Here is a 13,213-nt window from a genome sequence, read left to right as displayed (position 1 = left end):
GGTTGCAATACACAGAGGAGACCTCTAGAGTGTGACATGCAATCAGGTGAGGAGGGCAGGGATGGAAAAATGTGGAGTGGCCCTTTAATGTACAACAACTTGTCTGATGTGTTTTGAGCAAACTTAACAGTAGGCAAAAATACAAAAAGATATATATTTTTTAAGTCCTCCCCATAGTGCCCAGACATTGCATTCACAACATTTCTTTAGCTGTGCTGAAATAATAGAAATGGAACAAGAAATGTCAAAAGCAGGAAGTGGATCCATTATCCTGACGGTGACAGTTGCATCAGGAACAGTTCTAAACAGTCCTCATTAAGGACAGAACAGCTTATTCTTGAGGCTCTTTGGATGCCTGGTTACTATGGAGACCGAAGATATAGGTTCCCTTTAATTATCTGCTTAAAAACGTGGGTGATCTGGGCTCGGTAATCATTTGATCGACATGTTCCAGTTCATCATCCATCAACCCTGACATCTAGTAGAGAAGTCGTATTCATGGACGCTCCAACTTCAACCACCTGAAGGAGTTGTGCCAAGAGCGCCAGTCCTTTATATATATGAGACATTAGTGCATATGAATGTCAAAGAGTGGGGGCTCCTAGTGGGGAGCTGAACAGTAAGGGCATGCTCACATGGGGCGGATTGGTGAGGAGTGTCCGCAGTGAACACTCTGCAGCTGAAAGTCAGCATCAAAACCTGGTCAGCATGACCCCCTTATGGAGAAGAGATGGATTCTGCAGAGTAAACTTGTGAATGAACCCATTGGAACCGATGTGTTCTATTCTCTGTGTATTGCGTGCGCAAACTTTTAAGGCGCAAATGAGCGTGCAAATACGGTCGCGTGAACCTGGCCTATGGGTTTGCATGTTGTAGGACGAGGCTTTGGCAAGGACTAACACATAGAAGGCACACGGTCTTCTTCAGGGCTTCTGGCTGGTGTAGTAACCCATCAGCAACCTGCAACCACATATTAATAGGGCTGCTAATGGGGTGACAGCGAGTCCCCTTCATGGGTCTAACCACTCATAGCTCAGTCGCCATCTGTCCTTCAAAAAGATGGGATGGGAGTTTATATACAGCCAATACCAGCAGTAGATGGTGCAGGCACAGTCCCCGGAGCCGCACCACCTCCATAGTATATTTATGGCACTTGGTGCTAACTATATGCAATGTAACGAAGCCTCCATGGGCATACGGAGCGCTGGGGGCCTACCTGGGGTGCTGGGAGCATCGGTGGTGGTGCAAAGCTTCCATGTCAGGGACAGGCAGTGCAGTGAGAATCACAATGCCGATTCCGGTGCCATCCCTCCTGGTTCTGCGATTTTTCAATAACCACTGGTGTCGTCGTTGAAGCTCCGGTGTCACCAAGGGAGTCGCTGTTACTTAGGAGTAGCAAGAGTTCAGCCCGGAACAGCAACTCCAACCAAACTATGCTGCACTACTCTCAAGATGGCGCCAGATTTCACTTGGTGTATGCCAGCCTGTTCTTACCATCCTATCGGCACAGCATACGAAGCTACGGGTGAACAGCAGTAAGGGCTATTGCTATGTAAGGGTGGCCTGCAGGGCACCCCTCACAGCTGGGCCATGAATGTACAGTTCATGCTGATAAGAGGTTAGGCTATGTATAAATTAGCGTAAAACTTTCGTTAATTGTATGAAAAAAAAAAAATTCGACCATTGGGAATTTTTTCTTTATCTTTACGCCATTACCCTTCTAGTATAAAAAATAAATAAATTGGATTTTATTGTACAGTTCTGGGAAAACGGTTTCATCACATTTGAAAAGAAAGAAAAAGCACAAAAAGAATTTAAACATTTTGTTAATTTTTTTGTAAAATTTTCTCTAACGTTATTGAACGCGATTCGTATAACTTTGTCGCGCTCCGTTTTAGTTAACAATGAAATGGAGTGTATCTGTAATCCAATTACAGTGAGAAACTGCAGAGCATGTATGAGGGCCCTAAGGTCTTTTTTTAGGCCCACCGGGTGCCGTGTATAACTATCACCACTTGTGACCGCAACATGGGTGTTGGCTATTACTATCCTAAGTGGTTAAATATCCATTGCTGTGAGATATCAGTTTCACATCTTTCCCATGATACATAAGCACAGCTATAGCTGAGGCTATACCATTTCTGCCTGCTGAGGGGACAATTTAATTATCACTATTTTCTATATTCACCTAAATAGACCATACAGCCAGGAGGAGGAGCTGTGATCGCCTCTATTATCCCTTTGTGACAGGAGCTGTGTGATTATCATCAGTAGCTGTGATAGGAGTGCCTGTGTCCCCCTCTAGGCAGTTTTGGTGGTACACTCCATATAACAGCATCACACAGACTAAGTGTCTGACTAAAAACTGAACACATAACCCAAAGCAGATGTGAGCTGGTCAGAACTGAGATCACATGACCATCTGAGGAAAAGCCAGGAGTTTCAGATAGAAAGAAATAACCAATGGAGGGAACACTAACTCACTTCTATGTATAAACTTGGGGGTTGGCTACATAAAGAATGAATTTTTTATAAATCACTGCAGTGACCCTCTAAATAGCTCCAATTCCTACATTTGGGCTGCGGCCCAAACTCCTCCGTTACTAAGATGTGATTAATCTTTAGTATGCAAATAGCAGATAGTACAATGACACTACAACGCCACCTATTGGAAGGTAGCTTCCCTTTAAGTCAATGTCCAATCATATAGCGTATAAAGCTTGACTGGTTTACCATGAGGGCCACGGTTTCCAGCCATGCCAGTGAGGGAAAGCGGGACCGTGCCACATATGGTCCAAAGCCGTGTAATATGGGTCCATTTTTCCCCTTGTATTACAGGAGAGTCTCCCGGCCAAGACTGCGGGTCTACGGACCTGAGCGCCCATATTGTAGATCCCCACCATGCTGTGAGTTTGGGTCAGGCCAGGACACTCATCCATAATGAGGGTGCAAAACTGCACCCATAACACGCTGGTGTGCATGTGGCCCAACATACATATGGATTAACCTACCTGAGCAGACTTCTTGGTAGCTAGGGTTGGGAGTATGACCTCCAGCAAAGCCCACCTGGGTAGAATAGACTCCTTTCTGTCTCCAGAACTTTTTTTCTGCCCCCCAGAAGCAGCCCATGCCTGCAGAAACAAAAAGTTACATTCTTAGAGAAGGTAAGGGATGCGTCATGAACCATTAGTGCTACATTCATTTTGTCATGAGGAATCCATGTTGTTATTTGCCGAAGATTCCCAGAGATGGGTACATGAACCGGGTAACGCAACTCTTTAATGGCTTCTAGACACAAGTCAGCTGCTCAGAAAGCTACTCAATGACTTATATGGAAGATTGTACTGAGCATGCTCTGTGTAGAGATGAGGAAGGAGACAGTTGGCGCTGTCCCCACCAGCTATCACAGCTGGGCTTGGATAAATGTGGGATCACACAGGTCACCAACCACTGGCTTGTAAAGGGGGCACCAGGTAGATGTAGGCTGGAGGGCGACTGTTGCCCTTTAAGTCCACCCAGCCAGGTAATCTTCCTTGATGCAGCAACGTCTTGTAGAGCTACATGAATCACACTCTTCTTGGCTCTTTCTCCTCCCCTCTGATGCTCCGGGGTACTGCTGTCAGCCCATTGGTGCCCTGCAACACAATCACTTAGTTCTGCTACTGTATTTATGTGATGAGCTTGATCCTGGTATTGTACCTATGTACTGGACTTCGCTGTGGTGTTGTATTTGTGTTATGAGCTTGGTCCTGGTATTGTATCTGTGTACTGAACTTGGCTCTGGTTCTGTACTTCTGTTATGGTCTGTCCTGGTACTGTATTTACGTTATAAGATTGGTTCTGCTGCTGTATTTATGTACTGAGCTTGTTTCAGGTGCTGCATTTATGTACTGAGCCAAGTTCTGGCGCTGTATTTATATTAAGGTCTTGGTTCTGGTGCCGTATTTATTCACTGAGCTGTTCTAATGCAATTATGTTGCTTTCTGTACAAGCAAAATACAGTCGGACTGTCTATCAGTAATAGTGACCCCCAACGGTTGCCCCGGTAGTAATAGTGACCCCCAACGGATGCCCCGGTAGTAATAGTGACCCCCAACAGTTGCCCCCGTAGTAATAGTGACCCCCCAATGGTTGCCCCAGTAGTAATAGTGCCCCCCAACGGTTGCCCTGGTAGTAATAGTGCCCCCCAACAGTTGCCCTGGTAGTAATAGTGCCCCCCAACAGTTGCCCTGGTAGTAATAGTGCCCCCCAACAGTTGCCCCGGTAGTAATAGTGACCCCCAATAGTAACCCCTAATAGTTGCCCCAGTAGTAATAGTGACCCACAATAGTTGCCCCAGTAGTAATAGTGACACCAGAGAGATATATATATGTATCTCACTTCTTTGTTATGATGGGGGCAACACATTACCATCTAACCTAATGTCGGCGTGGTTAGTTATGGCCAGAGGTGTGATTCTTTTGAAGACAACTGTTTGACATCTGAACCTGACACCCATATGTCCCTTTAAAAGAAAAACTCTGACAACCGTTTCTAACTATTCAAAAATGTTATTCATTGTCACTTTTTACCTAATACTATTGTGACTTGCGCGGCACGTTAAAATTGAATCAATTTAAAGTAATTCAGATGAACTTACACTGATCCCCTTGCTTTGATGATTAATTTCTATACTTAGGATTTCAAATGCTAAACGCAAAAAAAAACAAAAAACAAAGTCACATTTTATCAAGTGCTAGCTGTAAGTGTTTTAAAGCGCACCCACGGAGAAGAGAACAAAAGTGCAGGGCGAACAAAGGGTGTGCGCCGGAGAATGATTGAAAAGTGCTAATGCTACCAGTACAATGCAGAAAACAAGTCTGATCGGCACTATTCAGGAACATGTCGCATTGTACTGTCTGGAACATTCACAATGTACGTCAATTAGTGTATTAAAGAAATAAGCAAAAACATAAAAGCAAAAAACAAGAAAAGTTAAAAGTTAAAACACAGACAGTAAAGTCAGTCAGACATAAAGGCAGGCTAACAAAAAAAGATTAAAAGTGCAAAAAAAAGAAAAATAAATTAAAAAAAAAGGCTTAATATAAAAGTAGTATAAAATCATAACCAGCCACCATCACCTCATCTTCTCTACATCTCCCACCCCAATATTTACAGTGATGGCAGGAGATGCAGTCAGCACATTGGGCGGCTGTGTAATGCCCAAAGCCTCCCTGGCGGAGGTCCAGAAAAGCTTTGGCTTTGGGCACCGCCAATAGGCCACCAAGTCTCCCATCATCACTTCTAACTTCTGTAGACTCTAGAGGATGCAGAGAAAATGAAATTCTAGTAATCCTTTAAAGTAACCCTGCAGTTAGGAGCTCAAAACGGATATGTAAAATCAGAGCCTACAGTGATGATCACCTGCTATGTACTGTCCTAAGATTTGGATGACTTTTATAGCTACTACTATAGTTTAGCTACAGCGTCTAATCTGAAGTAGTCTGGGACACACCCCATGTCTCATCATTGGTTCGTGCCCCAGAGAAGGCAGCCTGATCCAACGAAAAGACAGGAGGTGTGTTTTAGACTACCTCAAACCCCTGGGGGTGGTTGGTGTCACTATTACTACTGGGGCAACTATTGTGGGTCACTATTACTACCGGGGCAACTGTTGAGGGTCACTATTACCACCAGGGCAACTGTTGGGGGTCACTATTACCACCAGGGCAACTGTTGGGGGTCACTATTACCACCAGGGCAACTGTTGGGGGGCACTATTACTACTGGGGCAACCGTTGGGGGTCACTATTACTAGCGGGGCAACCGTTGGGGGGTCACTATTACTACCAGGGCAACCGTTGGGGGTCACTATTACTACCAGCACAAACATTGGGGGTCACTATTACTACCGGCGCAACCATTGGGGGTTACTATTGCTGCCAGGGCAACCATTGGGGGTTACTATTGCTGCCAGGGCAACCATTGGGGGTCACTATTATTACTGGGGCAACTATTGTGGGTCACTATTACTACTGGGGCAACTATTGGGAGGGTCCCTAGCACTACTGGGGCAACTATTGGGGGTCTGTATTACTACAGGGGCAACTGTTGGAGGTCCCTATTACTACCTGGGCAACTATTGGGGGTTACTAGTACTACTGGGGCAACTACTGGGGTCACTACTAGGGCGATAGTTGGGGGGGGGTCACTGTTGGTGGTCACTATTACTCACGGCGCAACCATTGGGGGTTACTATTGCTGCCGGGGCAACTGTTGGGGGTCACTATTACTACTGGGGCAACCATTGGGGGTCACTATTACTACTGGGGCAACTATTGGAGATCACTATTACGACTGGGGCAACTATTGGGGGTCACTATTACTACTGGGGCAACTATTGGGGGTCACTATTACTACTGGGGCAACTATTGGGGGTCTGTATTATTACTGGGGCAACTGTTGGAAGTCACTATTACTACTGGGGCAACTATTAGGGGTTACTATTACTACTGGGGCAACTATTGGGGGTCACTTTCTACTGGGGCAACCATTGGGGTCACTTTCTACTGGGGCAACCATTGGGGGTCACTATCACTGCTAGGGCAACTATTGGGGGTCACTATCACTGCTGGGGCAACTATTGGGGGTCACTATCACTGCTAGGGCAACTATTGGGGGTCACTATCACTGCTAGGGCAACTATTGGGGGTCACTATCACTGCTGGGGCAACTATTGGGGGTCACTATCACTGCTGGGGCAACTATTGGGGGGTCACTATCACTGCTAGGGCAACTATTGGGGGTCACTATCACTACCGGGGCAACTATTGAGGTCACTATTCCTACCAGGGCAACTATTGGAGGTCACTATTACTACTGGGGCAACTATTGGAGGTCACTATTACTACTGGGGCAACTATTGGGGGTCACTATCACTGCTGGGGCAACTATTGGGGTCTGTATTACTACTAGGGGAACTATTGGAGGTCACTATTACTACCGGGGCAACTATTGGGGGTCACTATCACTACTGGGGCAACTATTGGGGGTCACTTACTACTGGGGCAACCATTTGGGGTCACTATCACTGTTGGGATAACTTGAGGGGCTATATTACCACTGGGGCAACTATTGGAGGTCATTATTACTACTGGGGCAACTATTAGAGGTCACTAATACTACTGGGGCAACCATTGGGGGTCACTTTCTACTGGGGCAACCATTGGGGGTCACTTTCTACTGGGGCAACCATTGGGGGTCACTTTCTACTGGGGCAACCATTGGGGGTCACTTTCTACTGGGGCAACCATTGGGGGTCACTTTCTACTGGGGCAACCATTGGGGGTCACTTTCTACTGGGGCAACCATTGGGGGTCACTTTCTACTGGGGCAACCATTGGGGGTCACTATCACTGTTAGGGCAACTATTGGGGGTCACTACCACTGCTGGGGCAACTATTGGGGGTCACTATCACTGCTAGGGCAACTATTGGGGGTCACTATCACTGCTAGGGCAACTATTGGGGGTCACTATCACTGCTAGGGCAACTATTGGGGGTCACTATCACTGCTAGGGCAACTATTGGGGGTCACTATCACTGCTGGGGCAACTATTGGGGGTCTGTATTACTACTGGGGCAACTATTGGAGGTCACTATCACTATTGGGGCAAATATTGGGGGGGCACTATTACTACTGAGGAAACCATTGGGGGTCACTATCACTGTTGGGGCAACTATTGGAGGTCACTATTACTACTGGGGCAACTATTGGAGGTCACTATTACTACTGGGGCAACTATTGGGGGTCACTATCACTGCTGGGGCAACTATTGGGGTCTGTATTACTACTAGGGGAACTATTGGAGGTCACTATTACTACCGGGGCAACTATTGGGGGTCACTATCACTACTGGGGCAACTATTGGGGGTCACTTACTACTGGGGCAACCATTTGGGGTCACTATCACTGTTGGGATAACTTGAGGGGCTATATTACCACTGGGGCAACTATTGGAGGTCATTATTACTACTGGGGCAACTATTAGAGGTCACTAATACTACTGGGGCAACCATTGGGGGTCACTTTCTACTGGGGCAACCATTGGGGGTCACTTTCTACTGGGGCAACCATTGGGGGTCACTTTCTACTGGGGCAACCATTGGGGGTCACTTTCTACTGGGGCAACCATTGGGGGTCACTTTCTACTGGGGCAACCATTGGGGGTCACTTTCTACTGGGGCAACCATTGGGGGTCACTACCACTGCTGGGGCAACTATTGGGGGTCACTACCACTGCTGGGGCAACTATTGGGGGTCACTATCACTGCTAGGGCAACTATTGGGGGTCACTATCACTGCTAGGGCAACTATTGGGGGTCACTATCACTGCTGGGGCAACTATTGGGGGTCTGTATTACTACTGGGGCAACTATTGGGGGTCACTATCACTATTGGGGCAAATATTGGGGGGCACTATTACAACTGAGGAAACCATTGGGGGTCACTATCACTGTTGGGGCAACTATTGGGGGTTTGTATTACCACTGGGGCAACTATTGGAGGTCATTATTACTACTGGGGCAACTATTAGCGGTCACTAATACTACTGGGGCAACTATTGTGGGTCACTTACTACTGGGGCAACTATTGGGGGTCACTATCACTGCTGGGGCAACTATTGGGGGTCTGTATTACTACTGGGACAACTGCTGGGGGTCACTTACTACTGGGGCAACTATTTGGGGTTAATATTACTATTGAGGCAACTATGAGGGGTTGCTCAGCAGACATTTTACATATGATCGGCTTACATACGTCTGCTCATCCTGTGTGATACATCTGCTCAGCTAACGTATCACATAATCGGCTTAGATACGTCTTCTGAGCTGCTGTATCTAAGCAGATCCTGTGTGATATGTCTGCTAAGCAGATGTATCTAAGCAGATCATGTGTGATATCTCTGATCAGCTGATGTGTCACATGATCGGCTTAGATACATCTGCTCAGCAGACGTATCGCACAGGATCTGCTTAGATACAGCAGCTCAGCAGATGTATCTAAGCCGATCATGTGTGCCATCTATCACAGCAGAGCTGCAGCTTCCTGACAGACCCTGATCAGCTCTGTTAGGGACTACTGTCACTACAGGGGGATGTTGTCTCCTGTAACTGGGGCTCCTATGAACACCGGTGGAAAACTGTAAATTAAAAAAAAATAATAAAAATCAGACCATGTGAATGACCCCCAGAGGTCTCATATGAGGTCATGGGGGACAAAAATGGTAAAAAAAACCAGTTATATAAATAAGTTTAAAAAAAATAAATAAATTTAAAAAATTTAAAAAAAAAAAAAAAAAAAAAAATTCGCAGAAAAATATTAAAATAAGATTGAAAGTGATGAGGTGCGCCAAACGCAAAAAACAGAACAGACCGCACTCGAAAATGGTGGCACTGGAAGGTGCTGCGTTCGAGGAAACATGTCTGCGAGGCTCCATTGAAATCAATGGGAGTGTTTTACTGCAGCATTCAAAAACGCCGCGGCAATTGTGGGAAAATACATCAGTGACAGCGGCCTAAGGGGTTAATGAGGGGCAACTTCATGGTAATGTCCCACGCTGCCGGGCGGACGTGATGGTAAACGTTTTTTTTTGTAAGAATTAACCATTTCTATTTATTTACACCTGATCTTTAATAACACAACAATCACCCCCACACACACACACACACACACACACACACACACACACACACACACACACACACACACACACACACACACGCACGCACGCACACGCACGCACACACACGCACGCACACACACACACGCACACACACACACACACGCACGCACGCACGCACGCACACACACACACACACGCCTCTAAGTCTGGGTGAAGACTTCACAACACTTGACAGTATGGCTATGAAATGTCTCATTGGATAATGACGTGGCGTCATCAAGGGTATATAGGCCACTGCAGAGAGGGAGGTGGGAGTCCATCATGGGATGACGCTGAAGGTTGGCTCTCGAACCCTTGGGGTTGAACATTCCCTCGCCTCCCCCTGATTGATTTTGCCCTAAACTGACTGGGATCAATACTAAATATAAGGTGTTCCTTCTTGTATCCTGCTGATCCCCCATCTGTACATCCCGCTTTTATTCCTTGATACGTTAGATGACTCCTGACATCTTGCTTGTATATCTACTTGTATCACGTTCAGTAAACTTGATTCCCATTTGGCCTTTGTGTATGTGAGCCCGGTTATTCCACCATAGAACACGGCGGTTCAGTTCTATGGTAACGCCGTATGCCGAGGCTGGCTAAGACCTTGATCAGGGTTTTTTCTTTTGGATGACACAACATTAGGAATAGACAAGTTATTCTTCCTCTGATTAATTTATAAGCACTCGTTCTGTTTGCACGTGCTCAGTGAGGAGCGGCACTGCCGAGAATACAAGGGAGGCAGGAAGAGAACGGCTGCAGAGAGGAGAGGTTGGCCTGGTGAGCAAACATGTATATTCCTTGATCTACTATAGGCACGTCAGAGGGATGAAATAATCAGCTGGTATTAGTAAGTTCCATTAATTTGATTATTTTGACACACAGCGCCCTAAGGATTCAACCCCTACAAAGTCAACAGAGTTGTTCCGGAGGCGGGGCAGGCCATCCCCTGTGAACAGGCAGTCGTACAAACATTGAGCGGCTGCTGTTTACACGGAGTGAGAAGTCGCTCAGCAGTCATTCTGCTTCAGTGAAGAAAAAGTAGACCAGCACAGGTATGGCAGTGTCCTCGGCCACGGGCAGGGTCGGATTGCTCTGCGGGCTCCCGCATGAGGCCTAAGGGTACAATATAGATTGTTCTAGCCAGTAATGCCAGTGCAAACCAAGAAGCTCTTCAAGTCGATCTTCAAATCCACCATTTGTCATTTACTGCTTGCATTAGTATTCACACCCTGCGCTGTGGAAGCTCCAAGCCTGCGCAGATGTGGAATTCATTTTTCCCAAATCTAATATTTCCTACACAATTCTAAAATGTAGACTCATCATTATAGAAAGCCTTCCGCCACAGCGCAAATGTCAAGTTTAGCTGTCCTGGTGCGAATCGTCTTTTCTCGGTAGGACCTACCTCACTACTGCGCGCCCGTCCAGGTCTGGAAGGACACTGAACCCCGGTGGATTGTTGCAGATCTGAAGCAACAGAGGAGCTTGATCTCCTGCCGTCTCTCCAGGGAGAAAGCTGTGGCGGTCCACCAAGTCAGGCAAACTTATTAGAATTCCCGTTTTGGATCTAAGCTTTGGATATTCTTGTGGTTTGCATCGTTGCACTTCGTTCTGGAGGACTTACAGTAGAGAACGTTCTGACAGCTACTAAGAAACACCAAATAAAACCTTTGAAATCGGACTAAACATTAACAGCGTCTTCCTCAAACACTAAACACAACATCCTCATTACATTACCGATTCTCTTTGAGTCGCCGTTACTGTCAAGTTGTCAAAAGTTTAGTTCAATCATTTTTAAGACGTCCTTGCCGAGTGGCCATCAGTGACTCATTTCAGGTCAAAACCAAGAGTCTAACTTCTGCGTGTTAAAGGGGAAATACTGACCCAGTCCTGCATTGGCGGAATATCCGTTTCCGACCCGATTCCAACACTGGGCCATGGGGTATGGCTCTTCCATTGTCCGTGGCGAAGCCAATCCTCTTCTGTCACAGCCGAAGAAGAGAAGGAGGCCGGCTAAGTTATTCAAATGAGCCGAATAGTCAACCTCCTGCAATGATGTCCAATGATGTTGTTGGAACTGGGCAGGAAATAGAGGGTCTATCACCAATGAACTGTCCCCTTTAAGTGCGGACCCTGGAATCAGGAATATCTAGGCCAGTACTTCCCAAGTAGGGTTCCTCAGAAGTTGGAGATGCATTTCCTAGAACACACCAACCATAACGTTTACAGTAGTAGAGATGACAAACTGTTTCTCCTACACCAAGCTTCCTGGAGGTAGGAATGGGAGAAGGGGTTGCTTGGCAGTAGAACCACAGAAAAGATGTGACCACGGTAGGTCATCGACACTAACTGTCTTAAGGCTCTTTTTCACCGAGCGATCTTGATGCTCATTCCTGCGGTAAACATACAGCAAGAGTTCATTGGTAAGGGTATGAAGGTCCTTACTACGATCATTCGTGCCCATACTGAATCCATATGTCAGTGACACATCTCCCCTTCTGAGGCTCTTTTACACGAGCCGATGATCAGACATGAACGTTTGGCTGAAAGTGAATATCCCAATCTCATAGGCCGGTGTAAAAGTGCACACAATCAGATAATGTTGAAGCAAACGCTTGTCCATCAGCTGATCGTGTCTGAACGTAGACATACAATTCTCATTTGTTAATGGCGTACCTCTCTATGTAAATGACAAGATGCATCTTGGGGGTTGTCACTCGCTCAGGATCGCCGTCTTCTATTCTGAGACAGTTGGCAGCACTCATTAAACCCGTGCAGGCCAGTTTGTGGTGAACGCAAAGCAAATCTACTTATTTTTTACGAAAATAAATCAATCCATAACATTCCATTCCGGAGTTTCTCCGGAACCACCTCAGGGCAGCAAACATATAAGCTCGTCTCTGGGATCTCACAGGCCCTCATCCCACAGAGGGCATTCTCCTACAGCAGGGATGGCAAACTCATTGAGGGCCACATCAGGCTTATGGTGACCTTCAAAGGGCCGATTAGAAGGGCGCCTGCAGACGGCCGGATTGAATCCCGACCCGAGCCCCTGCAGGAACCTGCGCGGCACTCACCCGCTCCGGCGGCTCTGTTTCTTTCATGTCCCGGCTGCCGCGCACAGTAATAGACCATGCCGCGATTTGTTTTCCGCACAGACAAATCGCGGCCGTCTGCCTAGGATTGCGTTTTCTAACACAATCTTATGGCAGCTTCCATGGGCGGAAATTCTGTAGGAAATCCCGATGCAGAATTTCCACCCGTGTGCAGGGGGCCTACGACAGTACAGTAAGGGCCTGTTCACACAAGCGTATTTGTGTACATAATATGCAGTGAATAGAAGTTCATTCACATGATGTATATTTTCACACAGTCTGACCTATATTGTTACATACTACGCACCCCAATAGGCCATTGAAGTGAATGGGCCGCGCAAATACGTGGTGAATGCGCAGGAAGCCTATGTACTCACTGCATATTTGCGCACCATCTCAGTGGGCCGGTCTG

General features: G+C 46.7%; 1 protein-coding gene across 2 annotated transcripts in view; it reads right to left on the bottom strand.

Moving 5' to 3' along the window:
• The window catches only part of MSRA (methionine sulfoxide reductase A), a 295,929-nt gene that overhangs the window by 118,325 nt on the left and 164,391 nt on the right, over nucleotides 1-13,213 (bottom strand). For both annotated transcript variants that reach the window (XM_066594899.1, XM_066594903.1), the window contains exon 4: nucleotides 3,012-3,131. In XM_066594899.1, the coding sequence (XP_066450996.1) occupies nucleotides 3,012-3,131 (120 nt within the window). The remainder of the gene's footprint in view (nucleotides 1-3,011; nucleotides 3,132-13,213) is intronic.

The sequence above is a fragment of the Eleutherodactylus coqui genome, chromosome 1 (genome assembly GCF_035609145.1).
Source record: "Eleutherodactylus coqui strain aEleCoq1 chromosome 1, aEleCoq1.hap1, whole genome shotgun sequence".
NCBI classification, from domain to species: Eukaryota; Metazoa; Chordata; class Amphibia; order Anura; family Eleutherodactylidae; genus Eleutherodactylus; species Eleutherodactylus coqui.
This window is presented reverse-complemented; position numbering and strand designations above follow the sequence as displayed.